This window comes from Haematobia irritans, chromosome 4 (genome assembly GCF_050003625.1).
Source record: "Haematobia irritans isolate KBUSLIRL chromosome 4, ASM5000362v1, whole genome shotgun sequence".
In the NCBI taxonomy this organism is placed as follows: domain Eukaryota; kingdom Metazoa; phylum Arthropoda; class Insecta; order Diptera; family Muscidae; genus Haematobia; species Haematobia irritans.
Window position 1 is genome coordinate 56,917,089 of NC_134400.1, and position 20,578 is coordinate 56,937,666.

General features: G+C 35.0%; 1 protein-coding gene across 1 annotated transcript in view; it reads left to right on the forward strand.

Moving 5' to 3' along the window:
- P5CS (Delta[1]-pyrroline-5-carboxylate synthase) overlaps positions 1–12,343 on the forward strand; it is a 205,535-nt gene extending 193,192 nt beyond the window's left edge. The window contains exons 11-12 of the mRNA XM_075308092.1: positions 4,340–4,618; positions 11,901–12,343. Of these exons, the coding sequence (XP_075164207.1) occupies positions 4,340–4,618; positions 11,901–12,160 (539 nt within the window). The 3' untranslated portion in view covers positions 12,161–12,343. The remainder of the gene's footprint in view (positions 1–4,339; positions 4,619–11,900) is intronic.
- The last annotated feature ends 8,235 nt before the right edge of the window (positions 12,344–20,578 follow it).

Sequence of the window (20,578 nt, forward strand, 5' to 3'; positions counted from 1 at the left end):
TTACAGTGTTATCAACAAATAAGCTGCTAGTAGCTACAGACGTAGGAGTCCTTTATTTTTACCAATATACTCAGTCTAGACGAAAAATAGTGGCAACTAGTTTCTCATAAGTTTAAAAGGATAATTTTTTACTCATAGACATATCTTCATATAGCAACTAAGAGGTAACCTCTCCAGAAGGACAACGACTTCCCAATATGGATTTGTTCCCAATGTTCAATAGTTCGTAAACACCCTAGGACCAACTGCGACCAGTTGCCGTTCCTCATTTGCAATTGGTATGTTGTCTGTGACACATATATACAATGACACCTCCCAGAATTGGACCCCCCTGTCACCCACAGTTCGTCCATATTTGGCAGGTGTCCTCTTATGAGAGGTTAATTTTAATGTACTAATATATCAAACGTATAATGAAGGTTGTCCACTTTTGAGAGGGTCCGGTTTCCACTGTTAAGAGGTTTCACTGTATAGATTTTTTTGGGAACTAATAAAAACTCAATTCTTCAAATCTCTTTTTCCTCTCTTTTCACTCTCTACCCGTAAATGAACACAATGTTGTATAGGGAATTTAATAATGAGATTTACATTGTGCATTATATGAACTTTTATGTAGTTCATGTCTCAAGTCTAATTAAAAATGTTTTGAACATTTCACATATTTGCAAAAGTTTCCTTAATGCGATAACAGCTTTTGTTCCAACCAAATATTACACACTTTAATTCTCCGGAAACCAAAAGAGACAAATAAAGCACTTTCAACGCAAAAAGTATGATGCTATCTTATTGCTCATTGGATGAGGATGGAACTGTGTCAATGACTGTATAGGGATAACATTGTGAAAAAGGACTACTTTTCAGTTATGTTGATGCTTAGAAAAAATGAAAGTGCAAATACCTTGGAAACAGGGATGCGGTTAGTGGCCACCAACTATAGAACTTAAGAGAGTTCCACCACAACAAACATAAATATGATTGCCGAAATCAGATACATAATTTCCGAGAAAACAAATTGGTTGCGACAAACATGTTCCACGTTCGCCATCCAAAAATAAAATTATGCCCTTGAAACCATGGTTCTACCAAAAATGGTTCATTTGTTACTGTTTGGTAGATAGGTACAATTCTTTATGTTTTAGTAGATTTTGCAAAATATGAGGAATAATCCAACTAAGAAATAAAATGCCGACAAAATTTTCTATAGAAATAAAGAATAGACAACATTTTCTAAAGAACTAAAATTTTGTCAAAAATTTTTATAGAAATAAAATTTTCTATAGTCATTTCATTCAGCTATAAATCCCTTGGCAGTAGATTACCATTGAGTACGATTCAGCGGTCTGATTTCAAGTTTAGTCATCAAGACCGAATTTTTACAACCTATTAAATATTTGGCTTAGGGTTTGTAAGTAAGAGGGTAGTAAGAGGAAACGTAAACGTAAATGAACTCGCAATGAGAGCAAGGACACAAACAAAGTTAATTTACAGAACGTAATGGCCATAGAGGCTGCCCGGTTAAGTTGGATGAATGGGAGACACATAAAGAGAAGGACGACAGTCGGATGGGGAGGACATTATCTTTAATTTTTGAATTTCAAGGCCGGATAATTCAAAACCACAATCTGAATCTACATAACCCAGAGAGATATTGTGTTTGAATTGTTAGCATGAAATGTTTCATTTCGCAACATTTTTCTTTCAGCTGTGGTTCATTTCGCATCAAGTGGTGTCACCCATTGCATTATTAGTTACTCAGCAGAATAGGGCAACACTTGTATTTATGAGAGATTACATGCATGGAAGAGTTTAATGCATTATGTATTTAAATTTCTTCGACCGACTTGATAAAATTTCGACAAAATTTTTAATAAACTGTAAGCTCGAACTAACATTGTCCGAGAATGCGTTTCCCAATTTTTATCACAGAATCACCTTCAATGAAAATTTCAATTTTCTTGATTCTAACTCCCATAAAGAGTAGAACCTGAAGAAGTCACCTTACTGACACAAAACAAAAAAAAATCTAAGTATACCTTTATCTTCCTCCTATATGGAAACCATGGGGAGAGTCCCATTTCAACTGCATAAAAACACTCTATGGTTCCTGTCAAATAAATGAGAGAAAGTAAATATTTATCAGTTCTTATAAATATGACCACAAAAATATTTGTTTAACCCATATCCTGTATTTGACCCACTAGTCAAAATTGCCCAAACCAATTTTTTATAAGAATTTTATTCTAAAGAAATAGTTAAGTTTAAAGCTCTGTTTGGCTGAACCCTATAAAAACAAGTTCCACAACAATGTTTAAAATACATATATATGAATAAATTTATATTGAAAAAATTTTACCCACTAATACAATATGCTGTATTTTTTAAGTACAGGATAAGGGATAAACGTCGGTTTTATGCGTAGATGTCTTTCCGGAAAACATATATCGAAAAATCGTGTATCCTATATTCATTTACTCACCTTCTTCTACGTTCCCTGTAAATTTCAAGTAAATCGGAGAAGTTTAGTTTTTTCGCTGAACTTAAAAAACAAGTTGGACAAAAGGGAGGTTCCCCTCCCTGACAAAAAAAAATATCGAAAAATAAAGTAGCAGATCTTTGTCTAGACGCCACGCCCAACCTTCTCTGAAAATATTAAGCAATTTGGAGAACTTTGATCCAATTTTCAAAAAGTGGGGCACGGGGGTCCCCTGCCCGATCAGATATTAAAATATGTTGTACTCTATTTTCGCCACACGATCACTGTTTACGCTCTCTGAAAATTTCAAGTGAATCGGTTCAGTCGTTTCGAAGCTCACCAGGAACATACAAACAAAATATAACTCTGATTTACGATATTGTTTCGTTGGCTAAATTGACACATGACACATTTCATGACTATTACTAAGCTTTTTCTACGGTGTAATAAATATTCTCAAAATTTGGTGTAGATTATTTCGTATAACACGTCTCAAAAGCGGTGAATATTTGTATAAAGTATCACACCAGTAACCTCTACTTACTGGTGTTGATAATGAAATTTACGTTCACTGCAATTATGTATGTCAGTGTTGAAAAGTGTTTTTGTGATTGGCTTTGCCGGTCTGACGGAAGGATACCGATGTATCTTCGCATAATTATCAAATGGTATTAAACCCTTCTTATACGTATGTGTAGTATTATTTGTCATAATCTCATTGTGTGTTGTGGCTGCTTTTTTCTCTTACTCTAATACGTTGATGTATGTTCATGATGTGGTGTGGCCCGAATACAAATTAGAATGAAACTTCACACATACATTGACTGACTAAAGCCCTATCTGCTGAATATATTCAGTTTAACAATTTTTACAAACATCCAAAATTACACACTAGCTCACTCCCTCTCTCTCACACCAGGGATGGAAAATAGAATTTTTAAGAAAGTACAAATAAGGTATTTTTTGAGCGAAAAGGTACTTTTCACTAAATTTCAAATAAAATTCTATTGGAAAATTATTGTCAAGGGCTCCTTTAGAAACAAAATGTTTATTTCTATAGAAATGAAATTTTCATAAAATGAAAATAATTTTTTTACAAAATTTTCTATAGAAATAAAATTTTGACAAAATTGTCTATAGAAATAAAATTTTGACAAAATTTTCTATGAAAATAAAATTTTGACAAAATTTTCCATAGAAAACTTTCTATAGGGATAAAGTTTTGGCAAAATTTTCTATAGAAATAAAATGTTGACAAAAAAATAATAAATTTTTGACAAAATTTTCCAAAAGAAAACATTTTGACAATATTTTCTGTAGAAATAAAATTTTGACAAAACTTTCTGAAGAAATTAATTATTGCAAAATAATATTTTTTTGATAGTTTTCGGTAAGATTTTCTCCAAATGTTGGTAGATTATTTTTCTCTCAAGTTTCAACCGTGACTGTAATGGCTTTTATAAAAATCGAGATTTTCTTCCCGCATGTCTGCTTTGCCAAATTTGAAAAAAGTCTAATAGCAAATAAGTTTGTTAAAGACTGTCTCAAAATATTAAAATATTATGTCAAAACCATTGTACCATACATTTGATATCGGCTCAAAAATGTCTACACAAAAGGTACTAAATCATTCGCGGGGGTACTACGGTACTGACCAAGGCGGAAAAGTATTGAAAAAAGTACTATAGTACTGCATTTTCCATCCCTGTCTCACACCCATACGTAGTATGTTTGTTATTGATGTCCTATCTCTAAAGTATACTATATACGACCCGAATATTTGTATTTCCCAAAGCTACACAACAACAACATGTACTGCACAATTCAATTATTGATTTCTGGATTTTTTGTTTTGTTACATTCCAGCCTGTAATGCCATGGAAACCCTTCTCATCCATGAGGACCTAATGAGTGGTGACATTTTCAGCGATGTATGCAACATGCTGAAACGTGAAGGGGTAAAGATCTACTCCGGTCCCAAACTTAATCAACAACTTACCTTTGGGCCACCTGCAGCCAAGAGCCTAAAGCATGAATACGGTGCTCTGGAGTGTTGCATTGAAATTGTTAAAGATTTGGACGATGCTATTAATCACATCCATGCATATGGCAGTGGTCACACCGAGGTTATTGTAACCGAAAATGGTAAGTACATTCGTTCATATTGAACAGATTGTCTATTTGCCCAAAATTTGCTTCTTCTGTATGAAAGCATAATAACGAGTTTACAATAAGAATTTTAAATTAGAAAATTATTTTGGTTAACCTCAATGGTATTTAGATTGGCCATGAGGGTCATAGACCACATTAAAATAATGCTTGGTTGAATTATTATTTTCTTAAGACTCACATGCTTGTGGCTTATAAGATGGAATAAAAGTATAAATAATGCTATCATCTTATTATCAATAGAAATATTGTATTAAAATTAAATATGCATATTGCAGACGTTTTTGTGAACATCTCATAAGTGTTTGGCTTAGACTTAAAATTTAATCAAGAACGGTTGAGGCATTATCGAAAAATCAATATTATAAAATTAAATTAAAATTATGAATTATTAGTTTAAATTAACCTAATCTAACTTCTTTTTATATAATTTTTTAATTATTTTATCCTTTGTTGGCTAATGAAATTACTTTTAGTAACGAATACTTTAATGGTTTGTAGAGTACTTAATTAATACTATTAATTTATAACTCTTCTTTCGAAAAAATTTAATTTATATTTAATTTATATTTTAATTTATATTCTTTCGAAAAAACTTTTATTTAAATTAAGTTTACTCTATTTAATTTATTTTAAACGGCAAATCTTGCGATGCACACATATGTACAAGTAGGAGCTATACTTAATTTTACACCTACAGAATTAGTGAACCACTTGAGTCCATTATTAACAAAGAGAAAATTATTGTGGGCAATATAGCCAAATTTGTGATAACCAGCGATATATTAAAAACAATCTGTATTAGATCGGTTCATAAATTTGACATTTTAGTAAGATGGGCCAATAAATAAGGATATTGTGGTCAAATTTTGTAAAATCGGACGATATATGGGAGCTAAATCTGAACCGATTTCGAAGACACTGTGCCAGTTTTGTGTAAGATCGGTTAACGAATCCTGCACTGTTAGAAAAATATGTTTTTCATATGTTCCGATATAAACAAAATGTGTTTCGGGCACAATTTTTAAACACAATATATTTAAGTGCAAACATGTAATGTTCCTAAACTAACACAAAATGTTTGGGACACATATTTTAATATGTTAGAATATATTATGTTTGGGGCATGAATGTTTCATAAAAATAATATGTGTGAATGTATACATATATAAATTTACAAATTTGTCGCTCTCTGAATATATGTTTATTCAGAGAGCGACAGAGAGAGAGAGAGTTAGTATAGAGAAAGAAATAGAGATGGAAACCAGGAGGGTTGAATAAAAAGATATCAACATAACACAGCGAGAATGAAATGAGAGCAATTTCTGTGAAACCGCTTGTATGTAGTTTCGGAAAACTGTTTCATGATAAGGCCAAAAATGTAATATGCTTAAGTCTAAATATTATTTAATTTGAATATTAGAATGAGTATTCGGAATAAAGAGAATAGACATTCGGAACCAAGAGAATAGACATATGAAAAAAAAAAAAAAACAGCATATTTGTATTACAGAAAAAGATGCGAAGAACTCAAAAATTTCGTGGAAGTGAAAATTATCTGAGGAAATGAGCACAATCTTCTTTGAGGAATTCTTCCAAGCATATACTATTTTTGGGTTCAAAATGCTTCCAAACATATAATATGCTCACATAAAACAAACATATTAATGTTTCGGCAGTATCCAATAATATATGTGCTTCCTGCAAAATATGTTTGGAACATATGTTAGAGAAGGGATTTTTTTTGAGGGTGTGCGAACAACAATTACGTGAACAGACGGTCGAATACCAAGGGCTAGAACGACTCAAGAGGTGACTTTGCGCTAATTGTAATATATTTTATGGGGTCTAAAATCAATAGGCAAATTTTTTCTAGATCAAATTTATTACGAATATTCCCTACACCCTCAAAAAATCGCACATATATTATTGGATATTGCCGAAACATTAATATGTTTGTTTTATTATATGTTTGGAAGCATTTTGAGCCCAAAAAATAATATGCTTGAAAGAATTTTCTCCAAAGAAGAAAGAATTTTCCCCTCATATAATTTTCACTTCCACGAAATTCTTTAGTTCTTGGCACCTTTTCCAGTAATACAAATAATGTTGAAGGAATTATTCAATTTTATAAATTTTTAAAATTTTACCTTTCGCCTGGACGGAGAATCAAACCGAGGACCATACAGTTTGTAAGCCAACACACTGTCCACTGGGCTACGTATCTGTTATAGTCGCCAGTAGACAATTATCGTTATGTTACATTTATGTTATCCCAGCAAAAAAATACTTCAGCAGTATGAGTTTAGTTGCGCTTTTTGGTACACACTGCATGAATCGGTGGCAATAACCCAGCAAAAAATGGAGCTCTATTTCAGCAGGATTGGAGCTCTATTTCAGCTTACAAAACAACCGAATCAGCGCTGATTTTTGTGGGCGATGTCTCGATTTAAAGCAGCTTCAACATAGCGCTAATATAATTACTCATTTCATTAAAACTATTGCTCAGAAGTGGGCAATATTATAATTGGTATGAAGGAAAACAGCACTACCTTTCGTGCATACTGTACTGCATGAATTGGTTGCAATAACGTAAACGAATGATCATAAACTTGTTTGATTACTAATTTGGTCAAGGGAAAACGCGTGTAAATCGGTGAAATCGTTTATTTAAAAAATCAAATTAAATTTCTTTTTCAAGTTCAATTAGTATAAAATTCAGGAAAAATATTCAGTTAGGCTTTCGCTTTTCCAAATCCGAATTGCCGGGCCCCACGCTTGACACCAGCCATCAGATTTTGTACAGCCACCTTGTCCACCTTGTCCACCTTCTTCGCCGCAGAAAGCCAGTTTGCCTTGAACTGCTGCTCGTCCTTAGCAGTTTTTTTGGTCTTCTTTAGGTTCCGCTTGACAATAGCCCAGTATTTCTCAATTGGGCGGAGCTCTGGCATGTTGGGAGGGTTCTTGTCCTTGGGAACCACCTGCACGTTGTTGGCGGCGTACCACTCCATGGCCTTTTTACCGTAATGGCAAGATGCCAAATCCGGCCAAAACAGTACGGAACCACCTTGTTTCTTCAGGAAAGGCAGCAGACGTTTATTCAAACACTCTTTCACGTAAATTTCTTGGTTGACAGTCCCGGAAGCTATGAAAATGCTGCTTTTCAAGCCACAGGTACAGATGGCTTGCCAAACCAGATATTTCTTTGCGAACTTTGTCAGTTTTATGTGCTTGAAAATATCTGCTACCTTTCCCCTTCCTTTTGCCGTATAAAACTCCTGTCCCGGAAGCTGCTTGTAGTCGGCTTTGACGTAGGTTTCGTCGTCCATTACCACGCAGTCAAACTTCGTCAGCATCATCGTGTACAGCCTCCGGGATCGCGCTTTGGCCGTCGTATTTTATCATCGCGATTTGGAGTCACTACCTTCTTGTAAGTCGTTTTTTGGCTCGATGCACGGTTGTAGACAATACACCCAGCTTATTTGCGGCATCTCGGAGAGAGAGGTTAGAGTTTCGCTTGAAATTACCGGCAACTCTCTTTGTCGTCTCAGCGGCTTCCGGTTTTCGATTTCCCACCGATCCAGACTTCCTGGCTGTCGACAAACGTTCCCCAAACACTTTAATTACATTTGTAACGGTTGATTTGGAACTTTTAACGATTTTGCCAGCTGTGCGTGCGAGTAGCTCGGATTTTCGCTATGCGCGAGCAAAATTTTGATACGCTGCTCTTCTTGCTTGGACGGCATTTTGACAACTGAAGAGTGAATTCCAAAATCAAAATAGGAGCAACATTCTACACACACACACACCTTCAAAATGAGAGGTGTTCAGGTTTTTTAAATGCAAAATTGAAAGAAATATGTCAAGTTTTTATTGACCAAATTTTGACAGTATCACCCTTTATACTAAATTTTTATAATGAAACTTCGAAATGTGGGTTATTAAAGATTTACAGTCAGAAATAGTGCTTGATATAAACGAAATGGACTGAGCTTTTGGATAAAATATTATTTTTTTATTGCAAAAATAACAATTTTGTAACAAAAAACAATTTTTGGTATAAAAGTTTGAAATTTTGGAAGGAATTCAAAAACTCTTACAAAAGAAGAACGTGGAGTCGAGTATAAACATACATAAATAATTTTACAATATACACATAATTTTATTTAGACGTAAACAGTTTTTTACTAGCATTTAACACCATTTTAAATACATTTAAAACTTATCGTGTTTTGTACTTAATTTCATTTTTACCTTTTACCGGTATTAAGTTGGAATTATCGCTCTAAAATGAATGATTTTAAAGAAAATAAACTTTTTCAATTGCTTTAGCTGCAAAACTCGAACTTAATGCCCACTTTTATTTTTGAATGTGTCCGTCAACTCCTCTTGGACTACTTATTAATAAAGAGGAACTAAACTTTGTTTTTATACATTTTACTGATTAATTTTTCACTATTTCCTCCTTTTTCATTTTACTGTCCCAACTCTTATTTTTATGAAGATCCCTTTTTTTATATTTCCACCGTTTTTTTTTTTTGTTTAATTTCCTTTGCCTGAATATTTTGACTCACTCCTCGTACGTTACGATTTCTTTTAACGAATTAAGAAAAAACAAGTATATACGGCCGCAAGTTCGGCCAGGCCGAATCTTATGTACCCACCACCATGGATTGCGTAGAAACTTCTACGAAAGACTATCATCCACAATCGAATTACTTGGGTTGTGGTATCTTAAAACTTCTTAACATCGTTTTCTAAATTGTGATTTAGTTCATACATGGTATATATTAGACAAAAAAGTTATGTATAGTTAAGTCTACAAATAATTACGAATCGATATGGACTTTTTGTACGTAGAGAGCCAGAATTGAAATATGGGGTTCGCTCATATGGGGGCTATATACAATTATGAACTTGATATGGACCAATTTTTGTGTGATTGGGGATCGATTTATCTGAGGGCCATATATAACTATAGACCGATATGGACCTAGTTAGGCATGGTTGTTAACGACCATATACTAGCACAATGTACCAAATTTCAACTCACTCGGATGAATTTTGCTCCTCCAAGAGGTTCCAAAACCAAATCTCGGGATCGGTTTATATGGGGCTATGTACGATTATGGACTGATATGGACCACTTTTGGTATGGTTGTTAAATACCATATACTACCACCACGTACCAAATTTCAAGCAGATCGGATGAATTTTGCTTCTCCAAAAGGCACCGGAGGTCAAATCTGGGGATCGGTTTATATGGGAGCTATATATAATTATGGACTGATAGGAACCAATTCCTGCATGGTTGGTGGATACCATATACTAACATCACGTACCAAATTCCAACCGAATGGGAAGAATTTTGCTCTTCCAAGGGGCTCTGGAGGTCAAATCTGGTGATCGGATTATATGGGGCTATATATAATTATGAACCGATGTGGACCAATTTTTGCATGGTTGTTAGAGACCATATACTAACATCACGTACCAAATGTCCGCCGGATTGGATGAAATTTGCTTCTCTTAGAGGCCTCGCAAGCCAAATCGGGGGATCGGTTTATATGGGGGCTATATATAATTATGGACCGATGTCGACCAATTTTTGCATGGTTGTTAAAGACCATATACTAACACCATGTACCAAATTTCAGCCGGATCGGATGAAATTTGCTTCTCTTAGAGGCCTCGCAAGCCAAATCGGGGGATCGGTTTATATGGGGGCTATATATAATTATGGACCGATGTGGACCAATTTTTGCATGGTTGTTAGAGACCATATACTGACACCATGTACCAAATTTCAGCCGGATCGGATGAAATTTGCTTCTCTTAGGGGCCTCGCAAGCCAAATCGGGGGATAGGTTTATATGGGGGCTATATATAATTATGGACCGATGTGGACCAAGTTTTGCATGGTTGTTAGAGACCATATACTGACACCATGTACCAAATTTCAGCCGGATCGGATGAAATTTGCTTCTCTTAGAGGCCTCGCAAGCCAAATTTTGGGGTCCGTTTATATGGGGGCTATACGTAAAAGTGGTCCGATATGGCCCATTTGCAATACCATCCGACCTACATCAATAACAACTACTTGTGCCAAGTTTCAAGTCGATAGCTTGTTTCGTTCGGAAGTTAGCGTGATTTCAACAGACGGACGGACGGACGGACATGCTCAGATCGACTCAGAATTTCACCACGACCCAGAATATATATACTTTATGGGGTCTTAGAGCAATATTTCGATGTGTTACAAACGGAATGACAAAGTTAATATACCCCCCATCCTATGGTGGTGGGTATAAAAATAAGGGTGTGAAGTTAAAGTTGTTTTCTAAAGTTGTTTTAGCGAAGACACAAACCAATTTACATATTTTTGAACATTTAAATTTTTGTTGCGAATTTAAGACTTTTTGCCAAGAAATTAAATATATTTTGCTTCATTACACATGTTTTGAACGCAAATGCGTATATTCTTTACATAATTTTGAGCAAAAAGTTATTTTGAGTAATATAGATGCCATTCAGAATATATGGAAAAAGGGATTTTACATACATTATACTTTTTCGGGCATTTGCAAGGAGAGTTAAAAAGCAAAAGTGGGTATAGCGCATTAGCTCGGAGATGGAAGAACACCCTCGTAAAGAGGGCAGAGGCGTAGGTTATCTGGTTAATGAGATAAAGGGTGACAAATTCATGTAAATCCTAATAACTATAAAACCTTTCTGGGGCACAGTTTTTAAAAAAAACTTTAATTGATTCTATTCCATAGCGTAGCTGGGCGTTATGTCTGGGGGGGGGGTCAATTATACAATACAGGTCATTATACAACACAGGTACTAAGGTACACTAATAGTTATTATATTTAGTACAATAACAGACTCATAGCATGACCACATCGCAAACAAAATTAAACTAAATTAACTTTTGTTAAAAAAATTTGATTTAAATTTAATTATCAAGAATATTTTTGGTGAGAGTCTAATTAGATATACCCAACTACTCGTACCTTAAGAATATGTACTTGCTTGTTAAGATTAGTTCATTAAACAATGATTTTAATTTCGAAATTTTTAATTACCTACCTGTACATCCGTTTCGTTTTCACTGGAGTCCAGACACTTTCTGCAATATGTAAATGATCAAGAATTCATTGTAGCTGAACCAGCCTTTTTGTAGTTAAGCCATAACATTTAAATAAAGCAAAGATGTAGTCTTTTCTCACATTCGCTCCTTTCGTTTCATTCACAGATTCCGCTGCTAAGCATTTCCTCCATAGTGTTGACAGTGCCTGTGTATTCCACAATGCCAGTTCACGTTTTGCTGATGGTTTCCGCTTTGGATTGGGTGCTGAAGTGGGCATTTCGACGGCACGCATTCACTCCAGAGGTCCAGTGGGTGTTGAAGGTCTACTTACCAGCAAATGGGTATTACGTGGCGTCGATCATACAGCAGCTGACTTCGCGGAAGGAGGAAACAGAACCTGGCTGCACGAAACCATTCCAGTCTAAATTGCATGTGGCTTCATTTAACCCTATGTTCTATGATAGACAATGCTTTTTGTCTTCTTTCCAATTAAGTCTTCTCTATTTGTAAAAAAAAAATAAAATTCATTTCTCCTTTAGCTCAATATGAAAAACAAAAACATAAAAAATATAGATTAATATTTTTCACTAATTTGACATAAAAAATGAGTTTGGTTTCTTTTGTACCTAGCCATCATAGGATAAGTATAGCAAATGTATGACTCTGAAAGTTTAAATTTAAGCATATGGAAATGAGCTATTGCTGGGCTCTACTTTATATGGTACTATAGACAAAAAGGAATACACGGCAATACCGAATATTATGCACCCTCCACTATGAATTGCATACAAAATTCTACTAAAAACTGTTATCCTCAATTGAATTACTTGGTTAGACCGGTTGGCTTTAAGTGAAAAATGTTCAGCAGTTAAGATCCCAACTGGTATATGGATTATACAGGCAAGATGACAGACATGCCAAAAGTACGGTTTAAAATTTGCACCAATAGAGCTTCATTAAAATGCGGATAAATTGTAAGTTAGTCCATATGAAGTCTATGCTGGATAAAACGGCAGATTAAATTATAAAATCATGTTTAGTTCTTGAAAGACTCCATAAAGACATATGAGTCGGGGGTTTAGAGGGTATATACAAACATCACGTACCAAATTTCAACCGGCTCCAATAAAATTTGCTCCGGTAATCAAATCTAGGTATCGGTTTATATGAGGCTACATTTAATTGTAGACCGATATCGTCCAATTGCCTGGTTTTTAAAAAGCGTTTACTGACATCACGTACCAAATTTCTTCCCGATCGGATGAAATTTTCTCTTCCAAGATCTGAGCTATACCTAAAAGTGGTCGGATATGGCCCATTTGCAATACCATTCATTCCGAAGATGCATGACTTCAACAGACGGACGGACATAGCTAGATCGACACAGGATTTTACCACGACCAATGATACAGTGAAACCTCTCAAATTTGTACACTCTGAAAACCGGATACCTCCCAAATGTGGACAGTTGTCTGACGACGTTTGCTATATTAACACATTCAAATGAACCTCTCATAACTGGACACCTCTCAAATGTGGACAAAATTTAGGCGACCGTGCGTGTCCACTATTCAGAGTGTTAACTGTGTATGTACTTTGTGTGGTCTGAGAACAATATTGCGATGTGTTATACATGGAATGACAATGTTAGAATAACCCTATCCTACAGTGGAGGGCATAACAAATCAAAAAAAAAAAAAAAAACAAACAAAGTAATAATTTATTCTTGTCAAACGATATTTTATATCAGAGAAAGTAAATATTTTATACTTTCATAGAAAGTAAATATTTTACAGTCCTAAGGAAATAGTGTATAATACAATTTTTTCTAAATTTCGGGCAGCGGCAAATGTTGCCTGCTAATTTTTAAGACTTCTACTGAAAAAAGTCTGGCAAGATGGAGTTTCTCCTCCAGCACTCAGTGATAAGAGAGAAGTACACCAATGTGGTATCACAATGGACTGAATAGTCTAAGTGAGCCTGATACATCGGGCTGCCACCTAACCTTCTCCTTCAGTGTAAATCTCAAATAATTATGCACAAATTTTCCATTTATCTGCAGATTGCAAGCAAATGGGAAAACTTAAAAAATAGTTATTTCATAACTTTCCCAACGACCACTATGAAAGTAAATCGAAGAATTATGGCAATTTCGATTGGGAAAAAAGGTGCAACATTCTCGAAAGTGATTGCAAAATATGAAGGACACTCTAATAGATTTTACATCCTGTATCCCTTATAATATTATGAATTAACAGACACTTTGGAATGACACTACACTAAAAAAAAGTTTACTTGTATCCAAATATTTTGAACTTCCTTTAAGGATTTTGGTATTGATTCCGAGACAAAGACCTATCTGGATTTAAATCTAGGACCAATAAAACTAAATTAGGATACATATTTCACTTATCAATTTTTAATTCCCTTTTCGCGCTTTATTAATAAAGGTACTCACGTACAAACAAATGCTAGTTTAAAAATCCGAATTATCCCTTTCCGACCGTGTACGCACAATTGTGCGGGTAACTTTAAGTATCTATAATTTCTTTAATATATGACGTACTGCGATAAGAGCGGCAAAAAAATAATTGTGTATGCTCTCTCTTTGTCTAAGAATGTGAAGAACCGTTATAAATATTTGTTTTTCATATTAATTTTGTAGTTTCAGCAGTGTACTTTGCGCATTTGTAAAAATGAGTGGAAGATGTAAGTTTGCAAATATATTAAAATTATTTAAATTGTGGAATATTTCATCAAACAAGTGTTTTCAATAAGAAAACATTTTAAATATTGTATGCAAACAGTAACATCGTGATTATTTTGTGTTTTTTAATATTTTTACGTCCGGACTTTTACCGGAATTTACCGGACTGTAACAATTGTACGTATCCTGCAAAAACAGGATACAGGATCAAACTGAACAAAATTAATAATTTAAAATGTTCTATGTACACATAAATAACAGAATTCAAAAATTTAGGAAAATCTATCACGTGGATAGGCTATAGGTCGGAAAGGGTTATAACGAGAACTTCAAAGTAAAAAATGTTTTCTTACTTCCAACAAAAAAAAAAAACTTTAATCCAAAGACGCTAAATCCTCAAAATAAGTCTTATCCTATATTTGAAGCGTTTTTATACCCTCCACCATAGGATGGGGGTATATTAACTTTGTCATTCCGTTTGTAACACATCGAAATATTGCTCTAAGACCCCATAAAGTATATATATCCGATCCGGCTGAAATTTGGTACATGGTGTTGGTATATGGTCTCAAACAACCGTGCAAAAAGTGGTCCACATCGGTCCATAATTATATAAATCCCCCTCTAAGAGAAGCAAATTTCATCCGATCTGGCTGAAATTTGGTACATGGTGTTGGTATATGGTCTCTAACAACCATGCAAAAATTGGTCCACATCGGTTCATTATACCCTTCACCACTACTGTGGTACAGGGTATAATAAGTTTGTGCAATTTGTATGTAACGCCAAGAAGGAAAAGTCTGAGACCCATTGTTTAGTATACCGATCGTCTTAGAATTAAATTCTGAGTCGAATTAGCGATGTCCGTCTGTCTGTCTGTCTGTCCGTCTGTCTGTCTGTTCATGTATTTTTGTGCGCAAAGTGCAGGTCGCAGTTTAAGTCCGATCGTCCTCAAATTTGGCATAGGGTCGTTTTTGGAACAAAGACAATCGCTAGTGATTTTGGAAAAAATCGGTTCAGATTTAGATATAGCTGCCATATATATTTATTCCCGATCTGGTCATAATTGCAGTGTTTATCAACCGATGTTCTTCAAATTCAGTACATCCGAATAATTTATGAGTCTCGTAAAACTTGGAAAATATCAGCTAAATCGGTTCAGATTTAGATATAGCTCCAATATATATCTTTCCCCCGATATGGACTAATACGGTCCCAGAAGCCAGAGTTTTACCCCAATTTGGTTGAAATTTTGCACTTGGAGTACAATTAGTAGTATCGTCAAGTGAAAATTTGAAATTTTATTGAAATCGGTTCAGATTTAGATATACCTCCCATATATATCGTTCGCCCGATTTACATTCATATGACCACAGTGGCCAATCTTTTACTCCGATTTAATTGAAATTTTGCACAGGGAGTAGAATTAGCATTGTAGCTGTGCGTGTCAAATTTGATTGAAATCGGTTTATATTTAGATATAGCTCCCATATATAGGTCTCGCCCGATTTACACTCATATGACCACAGAGGCCAATTTTTGGCTCCGATTTAGTTGAAATTTTGCACAGGGAGTAGACTTAGCATTGTAGCTATGCGTGCCAAATGTGGTTGAAATCGGTTCAGATTTAGATATATCTCCCATATATAGCTTTCGCCCGATTTACACTCATATGAACACAGAGGCCAATTTTTAACTCCGATTTAGTTGAAATTTTGCACAGGGTGTAGAATTAGCATTGTAGCTATGCGTGCCAAATTTGGTTGAAATCGGTTCAGATTTAGATATAGCTCCCATATAAATGTTTTTCTGATTTCGACAAAAATGGTCAATATAACAACATTTTCCTTGTAAAATCGCCACTGCATAGTCGAAAAGTTGTAAAAATGACTCTAATTTTCCTAAACTTCTAATACATACATATCGAGCGATAAATCATAAATAAACTTTTGCGAAGTTTCCTTAAAATTGCTTCAGATTTAAATGTTTCCCATATTTATACCCTTAACCACTACTGTGGTACAGGGTATAATAAGTTTGTGCATTTGTATGTAACGCCAAGAAGGAGTAATCATAGACCAACCTTTTAGTATACGGATCGGCTTAGAATTAAATTCTGAGTCGATTTAGCGATGTCCGTCTGTCTGTCTGTCTGTCTGTCTGTTGGTGTATTTTTGTGTGCAAAGTACAGCTCGCAGTTTTAGTCCGATTGTTCTAAAATTTGGTATAGGGCCCTGTTTCGGCTCAAAGACGATCCCTATTGATTTTGGAAAAAATCGGTTCAGATTTAGATATAGCTGCCATATATATTTTTCACCGATCTGGTCATAATTGGCGTGTATATCAACCGATCTTCCTCAAATTCCGTACATCAGAATATTTTATGAGTCTCGAAAAACTTGCAAAATATCAGCCAAATCGGTTCAGATTTAGATATAGCTCCCATATATAGCTTTCGCCCGATTTACACTCATTTGCACACAGAGGCCAATTTTTTACTCCGATTCAGTTGAAATTTTGCACAGGGAGTAGAATTAGCATCGTAGCTATGCGTGCCAAATTTGGTTGAAATCGGTTCAGATTTAGATATATTTCCCATATATAGCTTTCGACCGATTTACTCTCATATGACCACAGAGGCCAATTTTTTGCTCCGATTTAGTTGAAATTTTGCACAGGGAGTGGAATTAGTACTGTAGCTATGCGTGCTAAATTTGGTTGAAATCGGTTCAGATTTGGATATATCTCCCATATATATGTTTTTTGATTTCGACAAAAATGTTCAAAATACCAACATTTTCCTTGTAAAATCGCCACTGCTTTGTCGAAAAGTTGTAAAAATGATTCTAAACTTCTAATACATATATATCGAGCGATAAATGATAAATAAACTTTTGCGAAGTTTCCTTAAAATTGCTTCAGATTTAAATGTTTCCCATATTTATACCCTTCACCACTACTGTGGTACAGGGTATAATAAGTTTGTGCATTTGTATGTAACGCCAAGAAATAGTGGTCATAGACCCATCTTTTAGTATACCGATCGGCTTAGAATTAAATTCTGAGTCGATTTAGCGATGTCCGTCTGTCTGTCTGTCTGTCTGTCTGTCTGTCCGTCTGTCTGTCTGTCTGTTGATGTATTTTTGTGTGCAAAGTACAGCTCGCAGTTTTAGTCCGATTGTCCTAAATTTTGGTATACGGTCCTGTTTCGGCTCAAAGACGATCCCTATTGATTTTGGAAAAATTCGGTTCAGATTTAGATATAGCTGCCATATATATTTTTCACCGATCTGGTCATAATTGGCGTGCATATCAACCGATCTTTCTCAAATTCTGTACATCCAAATATTTTATGGGTCTCAAAAGACTTGCAAAATATCAGCCAAATCGGTTCAGATTTAGATATAGCTCCCATATATAGCTTTCGCCCGATTTACACTCATTTGCCCACAGAGGCCAATTTTTTGCTCCGATGTAGTTGAAATTTTGCATAGGGAGTAGAATTAGCATTGTAACTATGCGTGCCAAATTTGGTTGAAATCGGTTCAGATTTGGATATATCTCCCACGTATAGCTTTCGCCCGATTTACACTCATATGATCACAGAGGCCAATTTTTTGCTCCGATTTATTTGAAATTTTGCACAGGGGGTAGAATTAGCATTGTAACTATGCGTGCCAAATTTGGTTGAAATCGGTTCAGATTTGGATATATCTCCCATATATAGCTTTCGCCCGATTTACACTCATATGGCCACAGAGGCCAATTTTTAACTCCGATTTAGTTGAAATTTTGCACAGGGAGTAGAATAAGCATTGTTGCTATGCGTGCCAAATTTGGTTGAAATCGGTTCAGATTTGGATATATCTCCCACGTATAGCTTTCGCCCGATTTACACTCATATGACCACAGAGGCCAATTTTTTGCTCCGATTTATTTGAAATTTTGCACAGGGGGTAGAATTAGCATTGTAACTATGCGTGCCAAATTTGGTTGAAATCGGTTCAGATTTAGATATAGCTCCCATATATAGTTTTCGCCCGATTTACACTCATATGACCACAGAGGCTAATTTTTAACTCAGATTTAGTTGAAATTAGCATTGTAACTATGCGTGCAAAATTTGGTTGAAATCGGTTCAGATTTAGATATAGCTCCCATATATATGTTTTTCTGATTTCGACAAAAATGGTCAAAATACCAACATTTTCCGTGTAAAATCGCCACTGCTTAGTCGAAAAGTGGTAAAAATGACTCTAATTTTCCTAAACTTCTAATACACATATATCGAGCGATAAATCATAAATAAACTTTTTCGAAGATTCCTTAAAATTGCTTCAGATATAAACGTTTCCCATATTTTTTTACTAACATTGTGTTCCACCCTAGTGCATTAGCCGACTTAAATTTTGAGTCTATAGATTTTGTAGAAGTCTATCAAATTCTTCCAGATCGAGTGATATTTAAATGTATGTATTTGGGACAAACCTTTATATATAGCCCCAACACATTTGACGGATGTGATATGGTATCGAAAATTTAGATCTACAAAGTGGTGCAGGGTATAATATAGTCGGCCCCGCCCGACTTTAGACTTTCCTTACTTGTAATTATATATAGCCCCCCACACCCTCAAAAAAAATCGCTTTTTTAACATATGTTCCAAACATATTTTGCAGGAAGCACATATATTATTGGATACTGCCGAAACATTAATATGTTTGTTTTATGTGAACATATTATATGTGTGGAAGCATTTTGAGCCCAAAAATATTATATGCTTGGAAGAATTTTTCCCAAAGACGATTGTGCTCATTGCCTAACATACTCATAATTTTCACTTCCACGAAATATTTTAGTTCTTGGCAACTTTTTCTGTAATACAAATAATGTTGAAGAAATTATTCACTTTTATAAATTTTTTTAAATTTTACCTTTCGCCTGCACGGAGAATCGAACCGAGGACCATACAGTTTGTAAGCCAACACACTATCCACTGGGCTACGTAGCTGTTATAGTCACCAGGAGATAATTATCGTTATAAGTTACATTTATATAGCATAGTTTGCAGCGCCCACGAGCCCATGCAAACAACATTATTTAAAACAAGTAAGGAAAGTCTAAAGTCGGGCGGGGCCGACTATATTATACCCTGCACCACTCCGTAGATCTAAATTTTCGATACCATATCACATCCGTCAAATGTGTTGGGGCTATATATAAAGGTTTGTCCCAAATACATACATTTAAATATCACTCGATCTGGAAGAATTTGATAGACTTCTACAAAATCTATAGACTCAAAATTTAAGTCGGCTAATGCACTAGGGTGGAACACAATGTTAGTAAAAAAATATGGGAAACGTTTATATCTGAAGCAATTTTAAGGAATCTTCGAAAAAGTTTATTTATGATTTATCGCTCGATATATGTGTATTAGAAGTTTAGGAAAATTAGAGTCATTTTTACCACTTTTCGACTAAGCAGTGGCGATTTTACAAGGAAAATGTTGGTATTTTGACCATTTTTGTCGAAATCAGAAAAACATATATATGGGAGCTATATCTAAATCTGAACCGATTTCAACCAAATTTTGCACGCATAGTTACAATGCTAATTCTACTGTCTGTGCAAAATTTCAACTAAATCGGAGTTAAAAATTAGCCTCTGTGGTCATATGAGTGTAAATCGGGCGAAAACTATATATGGGAGCTATATCTAAATCTGAACCGATTTCAACCAAATTTGGCACGCATAGCAACAATGCTTATTCTACTCCCTGTGCAAAATTTCAACTAAATCGGAGTTAAAAATTGGCCTCTGTGGCCATATGAGTGTAAATCGGGCGAAAGCTATATATGGGAGATATATCCAAATCTGAACCGATTTCAACCAAATTTGGCACGCATAGTTACAATGCTAATTCTACCCCCTGTGCAAAATTTCAAATAAATCGGAGCAAAAAATTGGCCTCTGTGGTCATATGAGTGTAAATCGGGCGAAAGCTATACGTGGGAGATATATCCAAATCTGAACCGATTTCAACCAAATTTGGCACGCATAGTTACAATGCTAATTCTACTCCCTATGCAAAATTTCAACTACATCGGAGCAAAAAATTGGCCTCTGTGGGCAA